The sequence below is a fragment of the Pseudophryne corroboree genome, chromosome 8 (assembly GCF_028390025.1).
Source record: "Pseudophryne corroboree isolate aPseCor3 chromosome 8, aPseCor3.hap2, whole genome shotgun sequence".
Taxonomy (NCBI): Eukaryota; Metazoa; Chordata; class Amphibia; order Anura; family Myobatrachidae; genus Pseudophryne; species Pseudophryne corroboree.
Window position 1 is genome coordinate 457492753 of NC_086451.1, and position 18837 is coordinate 457511589.

At 45.1% G+C, this 18837-nt stretch overlaps 1 protein-coding gene across 2 annotated transcripts in view; it reads left to right on the plus strand.

The window, feature by feature from the left end:
• Window positions 1-18837, plus strand: part of SYTL4 (synaptotagmin like 4) — a 115349-nt gene that overhangs the window by 76518 nt on the left and 19994 nt on the right. For both annotated transcript variants that reach the window (XM_063938346.1, XM_063938347.1), the window contains exons 7-12: window positions 7634-7763; window positions 10374-10464; window positions 10554-10660; window positions 15951-16037; window positions 16655-16833; window positions 18639-18741. In XM_063938346.1, coding sequence (XP_063794416.1) covers window positions 7634-7763; window positions 10374-10464; window positions 10554-10660; window positions 15951-16037; window positions 16655-16833; window positions 18639-18741 — 697 coding nt within the window. The remainder of the gene's footprint in view (window positions 1-7633; window positions 7764-10373; window positions 10465-10553; window positions 10661-15950; window positions 16038-16654; window positions 16834-18638; window positions 18742-18837) is intronic.

Sequence of the window (18837 nt, forward strand, 5' to 3'; positions counted from 1 at the left end):
CTGCCTAATCATTATATGTAGCATCAGGGTACACTGTACTAAGAAGTACTCCGGCTACGTCCAGGTGACTGTCTCCTATGTAGCTGCTTAATCATTATATGTAGCATCAGGGTACACTGTATAAAGAAGTACTCCGGCTATATCCAGGTGACTGTCTCCTATGTAGCTGCTTAATCATTATATGAAGCATCAGGGTACACTGGATAAAGAAGTACTCCGGCTACATCCAGGTGAATGTCTCCTATGTATCTGCTTAATCATTATATGTGGCATCAGGGTACACTGAGTACTCCGGCTACATCCAGGTGACTGCCTCCTATGTAGCTGCCTAATCATTATATGTAGCATCAGGATACATTGTATAAAGAAGTACTCGGGCTACGTCCAGGTGACTGTCTCCTATGTAACTGCTTAATCATTATATGTAGCATCAGGGTACACTGTATTAAGAAGTACTCCGGCTACGTCCAGGTGACTGTCTTCTATGTAACTGCTTAATCATTATATGAAGCATCAGGGTACACTGTATAAAGAAGTACTCCGGCTACGTCCAGGTGACTGTCTCCTATCTAGCTGCCTAATCATTATATGTAGCATCAGGGTACACTGTATAAACAAGCACTCCGGCTACGTCCAGGTGACTGTCTCCTATATAGCTGCCTAACCATTATATGTAGCATAAGGATACACTGTATAAAGAAGTACTCCGGCTACGTCCAGGTGACTGTCTCCTATGTAGCTGCCTAATCATTATATGTAGCATAAGGACACACTGTATAAAGAAGTACTCCGGCTACGTCCAGGTGACTATCTCCTATCTAGCTGCCTAATCATTATATGTAGCATCAGGGTACACTGTATAAACAAGCACTCCGGCTACGTCCAGGTGACTGTCTCCTATGTAGCTGCTTAATCATATGTAGCATCAGGGTACACTGTATAAAGAAGTACTCCGGCTATATCCAGGTGACTGTCTCATATGTAGTTGCTTAATCATTATATGAAGCATCAGGGTACACTGGATAAAGAAGTACTCCGGCTACGTCCAGGAGACTGTCTCCTATGTAGCTGCTTAATCATTATATGTAGCATCAGGGTACACTGTATAAAGAAGTACTCCGGCTACGTCCAGGTGACTGTCTCCTATCTAGCTGCCTAATCATTATATGTAGCATCAGGGTACACTGTATAAACAAGCACTCCGGCTACGTCCAGGTGACTGTCTCCTATGTAGCTGCTTAATCATATGTAGCATCAGGGTACACTGTATAAAGAAGTACTCCGGCTATATCCAGGTGACTGTCTCCTATGTAGCTGCTTAATCATTATATGTAGCATCAGGGTACACTGTATAAAGAAGTACTCCGGCTACGTCCAGGTGACTGTCTCCTATGTAGCTGCCTAATCATTATATGTAGCATAAGGATACACTGTATAAAGAAGTACTCCGGCTACGTCCAGGTGACTGTCTCCTATGTAGCTGCCTAATCATTATATGTAGCATAAGGATACACTGTATAAAGAAGTACTCCGGCTACGTCCAGGTGACTGTCTCCTATGTAGCTGCCTAATCATTATATGTAGCATCAGGATACACTGTATAAAGAAGTACTCCGGCTACGTCCAGGTGACTGTCTCCTATGTAGCTGCCTAATCATTATATGTAGCATAAGGATACACTGTATAAAGAAGTACTCCGGCTACGTCCAGGTGACTGTCTCCTATGTAGCTGCCTAATCATTATATGTAGCATAAGGATACACTGTATAAAGAAGTACTCCGGCTATATCCAGGTGACTGTCTCATATGTAGTTGCTTAATCATTATATGAAGCATCAGGGTACACTGGATAAAGAAGTACTCCGGCTACGTCCAGGAGACTGTCTCCTATGTAGCTGCTTAATCATTATATGTAGCATCAGGGTACACTGTATAAAGAAGTACTCCGGCTACGTCCAGGTGACTGTCTCCTATGTAGCTGCTTAATCATATGTAGCATCAGGGTACACTGTATAAAGAAGTACTCCGGCTACGTCCAGGTGACTGTCTCTCCTATGTAGCTGCCTAATCATTATATGTAGCATAAGGACACACTGTATAAAGAAGTACTCCGGCTACGTCCACGTGACTGTCTCCTATCTAGCTGCCTAATCATTATATGTAGCATCAGGGTACACTGTATAAACAAGCACTCCGGCTACGTCCAGGTGACTGTCTCCTATGTAGCTGCTTAATCATTATATGTAGCATCAGGGTACACTGTATAAATAAGTACTCCGGCTACGTCCAGGTGACTATCTCCTATGTAGCTGCTTAATCATATGTAGCATCAGGGTACACTGTATAAAGAAGTACTCCGGCTATATCCAGGTGACTGTCTCCTATGTAGCTGCTTAATCATTATATGAAGCATCAGGGTACACTGGATAAAGAAGTACTCCGGCTACGTCCAGGTGACTGTCTCTCCTATGTAGCTGCCTAATCATTATATGTAGCATCAGGGTACACTGTATAAAGAAGTACTCCGGCTACGTCCAGGTGAATGTCTCCTATGTTTAGTCATTATATGTAGCATCAGGGTACACTACTGTATAACGAAGTACTCCGGCTAAGTACAGGTGACTGTCTCCTATGTAGCTGCCTAATAATAATAATAATAATAAATTTTATTTATATAGCGCTCTTTCTCCAATAGGACTCAAGGCGCTTAACAGATACATAGCATAATATAGTACAGAAAATAATGAAGTACAGAACAGATTTTCATAAAATACAGAAGCATGAAGATACTAAAGGGACATTATGGAAATGCTGAGTAAACAGGAAAGTCTTGAGTCTACTTTTGAAGGATTCTGTAGTTGGGGCCTCTCGCACTGTGCGGGGAAGTGAGTTCCATAGAGTCGGAGCCGCATGACTAAAAGCTCCGCCCCCAGATGAATTACGGGAGATTCTAGGTACTGCTGAAAGTCCTTCATCTACAGATCGCAGTAATCGAGTGGGGCAGTATGGGATCAGAAGCTGTTTCAGGTACCTTGGGCCCTGGTCATGTAATGCTTTGAAGCTCAGTAAGCCAATCTTGAAGATGATTCGCCATCTTACAGGCAGCCAGTGAAGGGAGTAGAGGATGGGTGTTATGTGGCTAGAACGGGGCTGGTCGGTTAACAGCCTGGCAGCTGTGTTTTGCACCAGCTGTAAGCGGTGCAATTCTTTTGCTGGGAGACCATGGTAGAGGGCATTACCGTAGTCTAATCGAGATGATACAAATGCATCTATGACTTTTGGCAGATCATCTGAGGTGAAAGAATGAGGATTTGATTGTGGCTGATATCTGATGTTTAAGTGTCAAGCCACCATCCAGGACAACGCCAAGATTCCGTGGTTTGTAATTCTGAATCCCCGAGTTTAAGTCCAGTTGGTTGGCTATGCTGCAGTCTTGTCCTTTGATGTTGCGGTCCTATCATAAGGGCCTCTGTTTTATCCGTGTTCAGTCACAGCCAACTGGCACTCATCAACTCCTGGAGCTCAGCTAGACAGCCATTTAGGGTTGTTATTGGGTTATCAGTGCCGGAGCAAAGGACAAGTACAGTTGTGTATCGTCTGCATAACAGTGGTAGACTAGCCCATGGCGCCTGATTATTTCACCCAATGGGAGCATGTATACTGCAAACAGCATGGGGGATAGTATGGAACCTTGTGGGACACCACATGGCAATGGCACTGGTTTTGATGAGTATAATCCAGACGATACTCTCTGTGACCTGCCTGTGAGAAATTATTTGAACCAGCTTAGGACTGTGCCATCCAGTCCACAGGTATCAAATGTTGCAGAGAGATCCAGAAGGATTAATATTGAACAGTCACCTCTGTCTCTTGTCATCAGAAGATCATTTAAAACACACACACTAGGGCTGTTTCAGTGCTATGTCTTCTCCTGAATCCTGATTGGAATGGATCATAAATATCGTGGGTTATCAGGCGGGTTTCCAGTTGATTTGCAACCACTTTCTCAATAACCTTTCCTAGAAAAGGAAGGTTTGAAGTTTGTCATGCAGTCGTGATCTAAATTAGGTTTTTTAAGAAGAGGTCTAACAATTGCTTCCATTGTATGTAGCTTCAGGGTACACTGTATAAAGAAGTACTCCGGCTAAGTAAAGGTGAATGTCTCCTATACTTAGGTATTGTATGTAGCATCAGGGTACATTCTATATAGAAGCACTCCGGCTACATCCTGACCATGTGACTGTCTTTTATGCTTAGTCCTTGTATTATATGTGTGGTACCCAGGGTGTCTTGGTCAACACTGATAAGGTAGGTGTAGATGGCACTTGACAGCTGAGACGGCAGCTTCAGAAGCTTATCCACCTCAGGCTGTAGCAGAGAGGCTAGTCTCGTATACACAGTGAAATGACAAAAAGTGACAGCTTTGATAAATAAAATAATCAAGTAGACTTATTAAAGGGGGGTATAAAAGGATGTTGGTCTAGGGAAAGTCACTGCACCAGGGCAAGTCACTCACTAATGATAACCATACATATGACAGGCAATTCAGCACAAATTGTATATGACACGTGTAACACAGTAGTTTGCAATACAGTAGTAAATAAGCATTGGTCAATAACTCTTTCTAATAGATAGCTTATTTTTGGCTATAAGTAGGAAAAATGCAGTTTCTCAGTTGCTTCAATACACTCAATGTTTTAACACACAATACCCTTCCCAAAACACACGCATAATGAAATAGCAAAACATTCATTTCATTTTAAAGTGAACACAAAGTTATGTCATTGGAGTAGTCTCTTGCTAGGTGGTCACTGTCCACGATAGGCAAACGTAGTAGGATTAGTATCTGCTGGTCTTTCCTGATTCCAGAGAACAATAGCTTTGACTTTCCAGTCATAAAGCACTATAAACACAGTTGCACTTTCAGTAGCACACTTATCTTAAGCATCATTAGTATCAGAAGCTCAGTTCCAAAGTGCACTTTAATCAGCTTATAGCTCACAAAATGACTTCCTCTCTTTATACTAAGACTCAGTCACTAGTTTGATAGTAACTCAAACTACACGTTGTCAGCACATTCGGATCTCTAGCTCAGTTTTTTGTAAATGTTCGAGTTCCTCAGACCTTTCAATTTAATTTCAGTATGCTTTCAACATGTTCTCAATATGTTTGTGACAGGGAAGCTTCCCTTTTTAACAGCTTTAACTCTCTGCTGCTGCTCCCAATGTTGTTTCAAGATCTCAGCCTCACTTCTGCTGTTGTCCCCTGTGCATCATCGGTGGGCATTCAATGGCCCTTTGCACTTGTCATCACTTCAGCGCTGTTGTTTGCCCAGTATCTCTCTTCAGACTAGTGGCACCTCACCCCTGCTGCACGTCACAGCATCCATCAGTCTCCACTGTACATATGCAACCATTGAAATCCTTCTCTGTTGCCAACTTTTCTCTTTTTGGGATGTTGCAGTTCCACCTAGTGGCAGCCTCCTAAATTACAGTGTCCATTGACTCCTATAGAGCCAAAGGTATCAGATCTGTAGCATCAGGGTACATTCTGTAAAGAAGCACTTGAGCTAATTAACCCTAAGATGCCTGAAATTGCCATATGTTTTCATAGACTTACATACAGATTTGTTGTCTTCGTGCACCCTTTTGTATGCAGCATTATTCTTGTAGAAAATTAATTTTATATTGAAACTAGCTGTTCTACCCGTTATTCTCACAGGAGTTTCTGTTTTTCACGGTTGTAAATATAAATGAGTGTTAAAAATTTGGTCAATCTATAGAGCTGTAAATTTGAGGCGTCTTAATGTAAGTAAATATTAATCCATGGTTCTTGGCGTTACCCGAGGAGCACCCGTAGCAGATACGGTAAAAAGTGATAGGAACATTTTTGTAGTTTATTAAATTCTACACACTGGAGGTGCAATCCAAATTTTTATCCGATTGTCCGTTTGGGCGTTCTCGTTCATGCAACGCAAGCCACGCATCAGTAATGATGTCATTATGTCAACCCTCTTTTCACCCCCTTAGGGAGGTTTATTAAAATTCTAAATACATAGTTTTCCTAGTTCCCACCTGAAGAATACCTATGTTACATTTCATCTTTCTAACATATCGGGAAGTAAGAGAATGAGTGAGGACTTTCGTATGTGTACTATATAATCATAATTTCAGTCCTCTCTCTCTCTCTCTCTCTCTCTATATATATATATATATATATATATATATATATATATATATATATATATAACTGAAATTATGATTATATAGTTTATGTCAGGTAAATTTTATTGGAAATGCTAAGTGCACGGACAAATATAAATATAAAGTGATATCGTCTATATAATATTACAAAGCCCGGTATCTGCGCAGTGAGAGTCGGATGTTGGCGTCAGAATAGGAGAGTGACACAGGATTAAAAAAAGGGAAAGAGACAGGGAAAGAGTGGGTGGGGGAGAGAGACATTGCCGGCCCCAAACAAGTTGATGCCCTAGGCAAGATTTTTGCTGGTGCCCCCTAGCACCGCTGCTAGTCCCGCCTCTGACCCAGCACCCCTCTCTTGGCACGGCACCCATCAGCCCTCACCCATAGCAATTCACAATTTGGTGCCCTGTGCCAGCAAGTACATTGGCACCCGTCCCCCACCACCCCATATTTTAAATAGGGATAAAAGGGGGCATGTTCTTGCTGGGAAGGGAAGTGGCCACACAATAGTACCCCCAATTCAAATTATGCCACACAGTAGTGCCCCTTATTCATGTTACGTCACACAGTAGTGTCCGTTTTTCACATTACACCACACCGTATTGCTCCCTATTCACATTACACCACACCGTATTGCTCCCTATTCACATTACACCACACCGTATTGCTCCCTATTCACATTACACCACACCGTATTGCTCCCTATTCACATTACACCACACCGTATTGCTCCCTATTCACATTACACCACACAGTTGTACCCTTTATATATGTTACGACACACAGTAGTGCCCATTAGACGCATAATGCCACACAGTAATTTCGCCCCTTATACACATAAGGCCACACAGTAATGTCCCTTACACATATGCCACACATAAAAAGATAGGGAGAGAAAAGGGTGTTGCACTGTACTGGCATAGTACAGTACAGTACAATACAATACCCTTTTCTCTCTGTGGGGAGATGTACTAAGCCATGGAGAGAGGGAGATAATGTACCAGCAATCGGCTCCTAAATGCCATTTTACAGGTTGTGTTTGATAAATGACAGGAGCAGATTGGTAGTTTATCTCTCTCCACTTTATCACTCGCCAAGGCATAGTACACCCCCCACCCACCCACGCCCTATAACTGTAATTGATTGATAGATAATACGGGGTCTGAAGACCTAATTTTGAGACTCGATAGGATAATTGGCGCTGCTTTCTGTTCTCCTGGAATACGTATGCCACACAGTAATGCCCCTTACACATATGCCACACATTATTACACCCCAACCTTATTGGTTGGTACTTTATCTCTCTCCAATATTTGTTACATCTCCCCCAGTGATGATATATTTTATGAAGTGATATTATAGTTAGTACGTCTTGTATATAGTTAGTATAATTTAGTCGTGTTTTACTGAGTTTGTATTTGTTTTTCAAGGAGAAATTCTTTAGAGAAAATGAGCACTTCCCAGGACGGAAGAAGAAACTATGGACCTAGTGGAGCTAAAGTTGATACGCTGACTGTTCCTGTCCGGGCCAGGGATTACCACCACTCGGATTCTGATGGAGTAGGTTGATATATCCAATGCTCTATACAAGACCATAGCCAGAACTTTGTGGGCCCCATAGCGACCAACTAACCAAGCTGGGGTGGGATCAAGGGCCTATAAATATTATAACTTCTTTGAGACTGGAAAGTTCCCAATAAAATGTGCCCAGTCTCCTCAGGAAAACCAACCAACCCTGGCTGCCTGTAGAATACAAACATAGAAGAATGTCCCTCTTTAGATTCTGAAGAACATGTCTCCATGAAACCTTCTGGCCTTGTTTCGATGGTTTTATTCTCCCTCAGCCCTCCTCTCGTCACAGTAAATCTATTTTCTAATATCTGAATCTCTTTGTCTCCCCCATTACACATTTTCCTTGAGGAGAAACCACCCTGCTTTGCTGTCGCGTCATTAATTGGCGGCGGGTGGGCTGGGAGTCGGAGTTTTGGGAATTTGTTGTTCTTGAAGAACCAAAAATTCCTAATTTTGCTGTCAAAAAGTTTCCACTCCTTTGTAAATCATTATGGTATCTTGCAGTTTCCTTCTTTCTGTAAATGTGGGTGTTTTGTAGGGTTTTAGCTGCTGATCCTCAGCTGGGCTTTGGGCTGCTTTGTACATACAATGCCTCCGTCGTGTGTACCCATGGCACCGTGATATGATGTTGTACGAGTATTTAATTCCTGGAAAAGACTTGTCATTACGCCTAATGTGACTGATATGTTTGTCCAGTCAACAGAAACGTCTTCATCTTACTGTACATCGCTGCTGGGGAAATGAAGGCAAACAAGCCATGGAGAGATTAGTAGCGGGGAAGGCTGTGTATTACGTCTAGGTGATTAGTATTACAATGAGTGAATGTGACTGATAGCAGCGTGTACAGTATACACACTATAAAGACAGCTGCATTGGTCTACACACCCTCCTTTATTATTACGCTAGCTGCAGTACCCACTCCGCTTGGGTGGAAGGGGTCTATTTACTAAGTCTTAGCTGGAGATAAAGTACCAGCCAATCAGCGCCTGACGTGTCACAGGCTGGGTTTAAAAAATGTCAGTTAGGAGCTGGTTGGTTGGGACAAGACCCCTAAGTTGGTGATAACAGTAGTCAGTTACCTAGGGTTTTGGAATTTTGGTATTGTATAGGGGAACGTGGAGGGTGTTACGACGCTTACCTACAAATGTGCTGCGATGTTATGATCAGTTGCTATTGAGACTGCCGACATGCCAAGAGCAGTGCAGGGGACACCTTCCCTCAGAGCCCCGCCCACAGTGCCCTGACGACCAATCGGTTAGTATTGAGGCACATATGCCTGTCGCTACCGATTTGCTGAGATTAGTGCATGGAACCCCTCCCCACGGAGCCCCGTCCACATCCCCCCGACATCCGATCGTGATGATACTTAGCCTAAAACCTGGGAAAACTACCTACACAATGATGAAAACCGCATCGCAATTGGTTGAGTGGTTTCAGAGATGATTGCAATCAGACAAACAAACAGACGCTCTCATCTATAAGATGTATAGATAGATAAATGATGATACACTACTGTGACTGACTAGATAATACGCAAAGCGCAGGCGCGCACTTTGGGGCTGTTAGCATCTTTTTCCGCAGTTGCCTCTGACTCTACAAGGGCTGAGACGCCCACTTCTAGCAACAGTGAACCTTGCGGCGGCCACATGTTAGGTGCTGAGTCTCCATTAGAATACGGCATCCAAGGTGATCGATAATGCGCATGTAACCACTTCATTGATACGTCCATAAGACGGTACATCTCCGGTCTTCCGGTTAGCCCACCACGCCACCTCCCAGTCATGATCAGGCAAATGTAATACATTTCTAAGATCATGCGTCTCGGTTGCACCTATGTGCACAAACTCTGGACGTAGGTTCGGTGCAGCTTAGATGTATGCACAGTAGAAAATAATTTCTCGACCGCGTCTGACATTGTCATTGCATGCCACTCGGAATCAGGCCCTTTAAGCAGCGAGACCATCTCCCTACACACAGCCAGCGCCTTTTATATAATTCATTAATTAGGGCGTGCGGATAAAAATCCCCCGTCTTAGGGGCTGATTTATCAATGAGTTTTATCATATGCAATGAGTTTTATTGGCTGTAGCACCATTTATTATACAAAACGGGTTTTAAAACTGATTGAGTATGCTAAAACTCATTGATAAATCAGCCCCATAGTGTATTATTTTCTAGGCTTGAGGTTTCCTTAATTTTGGCCGAGCGCGACACCAAACTAATGGACCCTACACATTTGCCGATAACGATGATCAATATCCTTTAAAAAATGAACGATAAATCATTCATATCGGTCAGTGTGTATACAGCAACGATGAACGATGTGTGGCCCCGCGATTGTTCATCGTTGATCTATCCTCGTTTATACATGCAAGTCAATTTGGACGATCTAGATGTATGTACTCTCATACCGTCCAACTTAGCCATCGATATCGTCCAGTGTGTAGGCAAAAATTGCTGGCGGAAAAATCGACCAGCGATAATATCATTGGTTGATAAAATCCCTAACGTCTGTAGGGCCTGTAACTGTAGCTATTTCTCTGATTTTGTAGCATTTCCTGAGTATGTTCCAAGTATGTTACTTTGTTTTTGCTGTAGGAGCCACGTCTCGGGAACCGGAGTGCAGGCTCCGCAGACGAGAGTGACACCATCTTTAAGAAAAATCCTCGCAGACTCCCAAAGCCATCAGGTAGAAAGGAGAAGATTATATTTGTTCCGTTATTTTAATCACAAATACATCTTCTTGTTCTAACTATCAGTCGCCCATTATTCTCTCAGATTACAGTAAATCGGTCATCGATCTCCGCAAGAGAGAGAAAATGGAAGAGGAAAACCTGATGGGTGACAGGAGTAAGTCTGTTCCAGGCCTTAATATGGATAATATGGTATGTATTATCCATCTTGGATTTCATTCATACAATAAATTATCCCTTCAGAAAATAACGATGTATAGTTATATTTACAGTTATCAGATCTCTGTACTTTCCCTTAAAAGTATACCATGGGTTCTCAAACTCAGTCCTCAGGACCCCAAACAGCCAGCTCACATTTCCAAGGCAGAGCCGGATTAAGGGGGTGGCCCTGGGGGTAAGTACCCTGAGCCCCCCTATCTAAAACGGCCCCCCGCCGCAGATTGGATCTCCCTTCAATCTGATCCGCAGTGCTGCGCTCACGAGTCCCGGATCCTCGCTGTCCTGTCAAATATCGGCGCCGTAGTAGAGCTGTAGTCAGTACAGCTGAGCGACGGCTCAGCTGTCCAATTGCTGTCCAGCTCAGCAAGCCTGTGGCTCAGTCAGTGGCGCGCCGCTGGCTACACTGAAGAAGGAGGAGGGACTCTTAGCGACGAGTGGAGCACCGGACGCTGTGGCTGTGTTTGCTTCCTTGGAGGAGAGACTATATATATATATATATATATATATATATATATATATATATATATATATATATATATATATATATATATATATAATCCTATATAATAGCCTTGTGACTCTGTGCTTGGCTCTCTAACACTGGGCGGAGTCACAGGCACAGATCTGGGTGGCTGGATGCAGGCCAGGAACAGTCCCCTCCCTGGGTCCGCCCATCCCCACCCAGTCCCCTCTTTCCCTCCTCCCTGTACACTCCCTGCACCCTGGTGGCACTGCACCCGGTGAGTCTTGCGGCTGCCGCACAGTCCAGAGGAGAATGCCGTGGACGAGCTCTGACTGCCGCAACCGCATCCCCTCCCACCCGCGGCACCCACAGCCTTCACATCATCCACCCCCCACCCGCGGCACACTCCCCACGGCAGCACCCCCCGCCCCTCCCCCACCCGCGGCACTCCCGCCCCCACCCATAGCACCCACATCTGCAGCACCCCCCACCCTCCCACACCCGCGGCACTCCCGCCCCCACCCATAGCACCCACATCTGCAGCACCCCTCTCCCTCCCGCAGCACTCACGCCCCTCCCCCACCCGCGGCACTCTCTCTCCCTCCCCCACCCATAGCACCCACATATGCTGCACCACCCGCCCCTCCCCCACCCGCGGCACTCCCGCCTCCTCCCCCACCCATAGCACCCACATCTGCAGCACCCCCCACCCCTCTCCCTCCCGCAGCACTCCCGCCCCTCCCCCACCCATGGCACTCCCTCCCCCACCCATAGCACCCACATCTGCAGCCCACCCGCGGCACTCCAGCCCCACCCGCTGCACACACCCCTCCCCCAACCGCGGCACTCCCGCCCACTCCCCCACGCATTGCACCCACACCTGCAGCATCCCCCGCACCTTCCGTACCCGCTACACTCTCGCCCCTCCCCCACCCATGGCACTCCAGCCCCCACCCGTAGCACCCACACCTGCAGCTCCCCCACCCGCGGCACTCCTGCCCCCTCCCCAACCCGATGCACCCACACCTGCAGCACCCCCCGCCCCTCCCCCACCCACAATACACGCCCCTCCCCCACCCACGACACTCCCTCCCCCACCCATAGCACCCACACCTGCAGCGCCACAGATAGGCACCTCCACCTCACTGAACCCACCCCCTTAACAAACCCCCCACCCCCACACACACTGAACTTCTGTGAGTATAGTTGCTACCAATGGACATTGGATTAATAAAAAAAATTAATACTGTGGCCATTATGTGTCTAAGCGACACTGCTACCTGTGGGCACTTTACGTATAAATGCAGCTACTACCTGTGGCCATTGTGTCTTCAACCAACTCTGCTACCTGTGGCCATTGTGTCTACAACCAACTCTGCTACCTGTGGCCACTGTGTATATAAGCGACTCTGCTACCAGTGGCCATTGTGTGTATAAGCGACACTGCTACCTGTGGCCATTGTGTGTATAAGCGACACTGCTACCTGTGGCCATTGTGTGTATAAGTGACACTGCTACCTGTGGCCATTGTGGGTATAAGCGACACTGCTACCTGTGGCCATTGTGTGTATAAGCGACACTGCTACCTGTGGCCATTGTGTGTATAAGTGGCCCTGCTACCTGTGGCCATTGTGTGTATAAGCGACACTGCTACCTGTGGCCATTGTGTGTATAAGTGACACTGCTACCTGTGGCCATTGTGGGTATAAGCGACACTGCTACCTGTGGCCATTGTGTGTATAAGTGGCCCTGCTACCTGTGGCCATTGTGTGTATAAGTGGCTCTGCTACCTGTGGCCACTGTGTGTATAAGCGCCTCTGTTACCTATGGGAATTGTGTGTAGAAGTGGCACTGCTACCCCCACGCATTGCACCCACACCTGCAGCATCCCCCGCACCTTCCGTACCCGCTACACTCTCGCCCCTCCCCCACCCACGGCACTCCAGCCCCCACCCGTAGCACCCACACCTGCAGCTCCCCCACCCGCGGCACTCCTGCCCCCTCCCCAACCCGATGCACCCACACCTGCAGCACCCCCCGCCCCTCCCCCTCCTGTGAGTATAGTTGTGTGTAGAAGTGGCACTGCTACCGGGGGCCATTGTGTGTATAAGCACCACTGCTACCTGTGTCATTGTGTGTATAAAGTGCTTTGCTACCTGTTGGCACGTTGTGTATAAGCGTCTCTGCTACCTGTGGGCTCTGTGTGTATAAGCGGCTCTGCTACCTGTGGGTATTGTGTGTATAAGCTGCCCTGCTACCTCTGGCCACTGTGTGGATACGTGGCTCCGTTACCTGTGGCCATTGTGTGTATAAGCGGCTCAGCTACCTGTGTCCATTGTGTGTATACGCGGCTCTGATAGCTGTGACCACTGTGTGTATAAGCTGCGCTGCATACACTAGCAGTATATACTACACTATGTTATTTATTGTGCCCTGCGGCCACTCTTCACGCCCTCACAAAGGCCTATGCCCCCTTGACAATTGCATGCCCTTCCCCCTTGCAATATTTACCCACTACCATACAATTTTTTGCAGGTAATACTCCATATAATAACAATTATAGCACAGCTGAAGACCGTGCAGGGGTTAACGGGTCGTAGCCTCTTGCAACGGTATTTTCTCTCTAACACCTTGCCTCTCTTTATCCTCTCCCTACCACCCTGCCTCTCCCTATCCTTTACCGATCGTACAGCGTTTCTGTACATTCCTTTCTCCCCCCCCCTACGCCTCTCTATCTTTTCTCAACCGGACCGCATTTCTGTATGCCCTCTATACTGCCCTGCATTTCTGGATCTGTTATCTGCCGGCCTGCGTATGTTCAAAGGCGTGCAGGGGTTAACGGGGCGTAGCCCCTAACGACGGTGTGAAGAGCGCCCGTAGGGTGCGATGAATCACCTAGTGTATGTATGTATATGTATATGTGTGTGTGTATATGTGTGTGTACATATATATATATATATATATATATATATATATATATTATTCTATACCGGACTGGAGAGTGCCGCGTCGATCTTTCTATAGTGGAGGTCGCCATACCTAGAGCTGGATTAAGGGGGGACGCTGGGGGTATGTACTTCTGGGCAATTTTAGACCTTAGGGCCCCCCTGTCTTAAATACCTCGGGCCCCTCAAAGCCTTAATCCAGTTTTGTTCCCAGGTCACCCGGCAGAAGCATGGGTGTAGTCATTACTCAAAGATCCACAGACCTGGAAAACACGAACTGTTTGGAGTCCTGAGGACCAGGTTTGAGAACTTATGATGTAAACTTATAAGTCATTTCATAAAATATTAGTCAAGTGCAAATTATTTACTAACAATTACTTGTATATCGCCAGCATACTCCATGCTCTTTACAATTGGGAATAAAACAGTAATAAAACGAGACTGGGCAATTGAGGTAAAATGCACTTATACAAATCACTGTTTCTGCTGTGTTGTTGCACTAAGAGGTACATTCAAACCACTTGTTGGAGGTCTGATGAACTGACCAATAATATTGAAGGTATGGGACAATGGACAAGGGTGTCCTCCGTGATCTACTAGTTGAGAGAAGACTGACTGTTGGGAAAATATCATTTGGTTTAAGGTCTTACGCGTGTCCTACTCATTTCATGACCTACCAGCCAGACTTCGCTGTGGAGCTCCTTAGCCATTGCCAGTCTTCAGGGGCCATGCACTAAACAGTTATGTACGGTCATGTAGAGTCTTTTGTCCACCAATTTATGCCATACATGTGACCAGAAGGACCCAGCTACTCCAATCTCAGAGTGACTCCTATTGCCAGGTTGGTTGCTCTAGATCAGTGGTTCTCAAACTCGGTCCTCAGGAACCTGTGCTCTAGACTAAATTGCCTCCAAATCAATGTGCGTGGGCCCAAAGTGCCAAATGGTGCCAATCAACATCTTAACGGCAGAAAATCCTTTCGGCCCATGACCACAATCTGATCTCGGTGACTAGTTCTCATGTGATTCGGTTTCTCAGCCTGACTCCTTATCTGCCGGGTCCATCCAATTTGGTCACCTCTACGTGTGAGAGGCAGTAGTCAGTAAATGTACAGAGAACACAAGCAAGTTTATTTAGTAGGCATTGATACTTGTTACATTAGGCGTATTTAGTTGTATGTTGGTCTTGACTGTTTAAGGGCATGTCGTCTGCTTGCTTCATATAACATACTTTCCCTCTCGATGTGTAACAAATGAGGGGGTGCTCTCTTGTGGGTTTTGTAGTGGAAAACGCAAAATGTTCTATACACCAAAATGATATATAATTATGATACCTGTATTGCCAGTGAAAGTAATTGCCCATAGTACTCTAATCATGGTGTGGGAGTATGGTCTGCTAGCTCACATGTAAGTACCTCTGTGGTCCTCTCAATGACCCATTGCTGCCATACTCTGTGTACACCACCCAATGTCACACATGGCCCCCATACTGAGAGGAGGAACACACCTCAATCGGCGTGATATGAGAGCACTGGGGTAAATAAATGATTATGGTGAAATTAATAGAACTGTACTATATGGTGCGCTCTACAAACACTTACTAGCGCCGCTGTAAAGTCCTGTAATCAGGATAGTTGTATCCAGTCATCAGACAAATGCAAGAAATAGTTGTTAATAGTGCCATAAAAAATGACTGCTTGCATTCCTGACCATTGTCCTATTAAATGTCGTTTTCTACATGATCAATAAAAAAATTAATACAAAATACTCACGTATACTTTTATAAATGTTCATTTGATGTTGGATTTGCAGTGAAGACGCATAATTCTAGAATTTCTCCTGTGTATTTTTTGTAGGAAGAGGATGATGAAGATATTGATAACTTGGTGCAAATTCATCGTTTGACCACATCTAGAAGCAGCTTACGCAGTGGGACGTCCACGGTTAGTCCAGGAGGAGTGTTTTGTTTTTGTTTTTTATTTAAAATTTTATAAGGTGCCATTTACCCTCACCACCAATGCATTTACTCACAATTGCTGATGGGCAACTGACCAAGATGCACTCCAGTTATACTTTCTTACTTATATACCTAGGTCCACGTGGGAGTGAGGGTGGGCAAATCGCATTGTCACAGCAATTGCGCGGCAGGGTCACAGCCACAATCACGCAGCTGGCCGTGGATTGTGGCATGTTCTTGGGGAAATAGGTGGGATCCGTCAGTATCTGGATGACAGACAGACAGTGCATAGGTCGACAGTCAAAAAGTCAACATGACAATGGTCGACACAAATGGTTGACACTTTTTGGGGGATTTTTTTTCATGTTTTCCCAATATTTGCTTGATTTACTGTCCATGTGGACATCTGTTGGGAATAGTAACCTGTGGCTGGTGCTTTATCACCGTCTACTTTATCACTCTCCAAGTTTAAGCACATTTGCCCCTTAAACAGTTTGCCAGATGTAGAAGAGTGTTGGGTGCTCTGGAACTTTGGCACCACCATGAGCTAGACCCCGTGTCCACCACCCATATAACGTTCACGTCTCGGTCTCCCTCCCACAGAGCACCCTGGGGAGTATGATGAGCATTTACAGCGAGGCCGGAGATTACGGGAATGTGATCGTAACAGGAGAGATCATGTTCTCCCTGAAATATGACGGAAAGACACAGATCCTGAGCATAGGAGTGAAGGAGTGCCGGAACCTGGCGCATGGGGACGAAGCGAAGCGGAGATCCAACCCGTGAGTAACCGCAGCCTTATTACGCTTTATTCCGAGCGCTCAGTGATAACATCACGTATCCTGTAATAGTTATATAATAGTTAGATAATCTGCTGCCTTTGTATCCAGCAGCCGAGTTACAGCTTAGTATCATTAGTTTGTGCAGTTGTGCAGAGATACTTGGTTTCTGAAAGATATTGGGGTCATGGACTAAGCCTTAGAAAGAAGAGAGATAAAATACCAGCCAATCAGCACCTAACTACCATGTCACATGCTGCATTTGAACAATGACAATTTGGAGTTGATTTATCTCTCTCTACTCTATCTCTCTCCACGAGTTAGTACATCTGCCCCATAGTGTTCCAACTTAGTGTTCATTCTAGCACCCTGCACCTTTTAAATCCTGTGCAGTTCCTCTTTCCTGCCTGGGCTGTCACTCTCTGCTCTGGTGCTTCTCAGTACACACAGGTCTGTATCACAGCACTGAGTAACAAATCAGAGTGTACTGAGAAGCACCACAGCAGAGAGTGACACCCCAGGCAGGAGAGAGGAACTGCATGGATTTTGAAAGGTGCAGGGTGCTAGAATGAACACTACCAACTATTTCACTTCTTACTGTATCTGGATGATGTTAGAATCTGTGCCCTAGCAGGGTAAATCTGTGCCCTGTGCCTGCCCCCGTTGCCCCACATATATAAGATGGGAACTGGGCGCACTATGCACCAAAAGGACATGCCAGATCTTTTTTAGACAACGTGGCGCCCTTCCAGGCATACCAGATGCTAGAGATAGATGGCGCCAGTATTTTTGACTTTAATAAATTACTCATAATTTTCTACAAATTCAAATGCAACTGAAAATGAACATAAAATAGATAAGTGATTGGGTCTAGCCAGTTATAGTATCAACAGAGCTAAGAGCAATAATAGATGTATAGAACAGATCAGATTCCCGTCAGCTGAGTGGGGTCTCCTACAGTACAATAATTGAAGAGCACATGAGACAAACGTTTGGCTATTGTTAAGAATTAGGGGCCTATTTATTTCCTTTACATCAATCGTTGATATAAGTATCACTTTTCTATAGACGCCTATCGACTGCATTTATTTAAAAAATATCACAAAGGCAGCTGAGTGTGTTTGAGTGATACTGACACACAGCGGTAAGTGCGTCATAGGTGCCGACTTTGGATGTTTTTTTTACGTGCCAGCCATTAATTCTGGCTGGTACTGTTGCTGGACATTAGCAACAAGACTACTGAGGCCAAGCATGCTAAGGGAAGAAAAGGTTTGGCCATTTAGCACCTCGAGAACCAGAGGATCCGTCTTGAAGCGTACTGTATATTGCGTTTGAAGTAGCTGTGGACATTTACCATGGCGAGACGCGTTAAGCAGGGTACTCCGTCTGGACACTGTGGAAGCTGTGGACATTTACCACGATGAAACGCGTTAAGAAGGCTACTCTGCCTGGATACTGTGGAAGCTGTGGACATTTACCACGATGAAACACGTTAAGCAGGGTACTCCATCTGGAGTCCATTAGGTGTCTGTACTATTACTGGTACTGATTTTATTAATTTTATTAGACTTATTTATATAGCAGCATTCATAAAAACCTTGAATAACTTCAACCAAACCATATTTATATTTTTATTATAGTAACATTATATTTATATATGTTTTTAAGTACTAACAGTCAATTGCTGTTTATTGATTTATTTTATACTGATTCTTATTAGCGCTTGTTCATCTTTTCTTTAAAATAAATAAATCTCATTGCCTGGTCTTGGAAAGCGGCGTTATCCATTCATGGTGTCTTCTCTCCAGGTATGTCAAGTCTTATCTTCTGCCTGACAAGTCCCGCCAAGGGAAGCGCAAGACCACAATTAAGCGCAACACTACAAACCCTTTGTATGGTGAAACCCTGCAGGTAAGTACAACAGTTTCTGGTCTGTCTGACGATCTTAAAACAGATCTGTGGCTTTGCGAACGTCTTCTTACGACCAAGTAAATTTCATCTGTGATT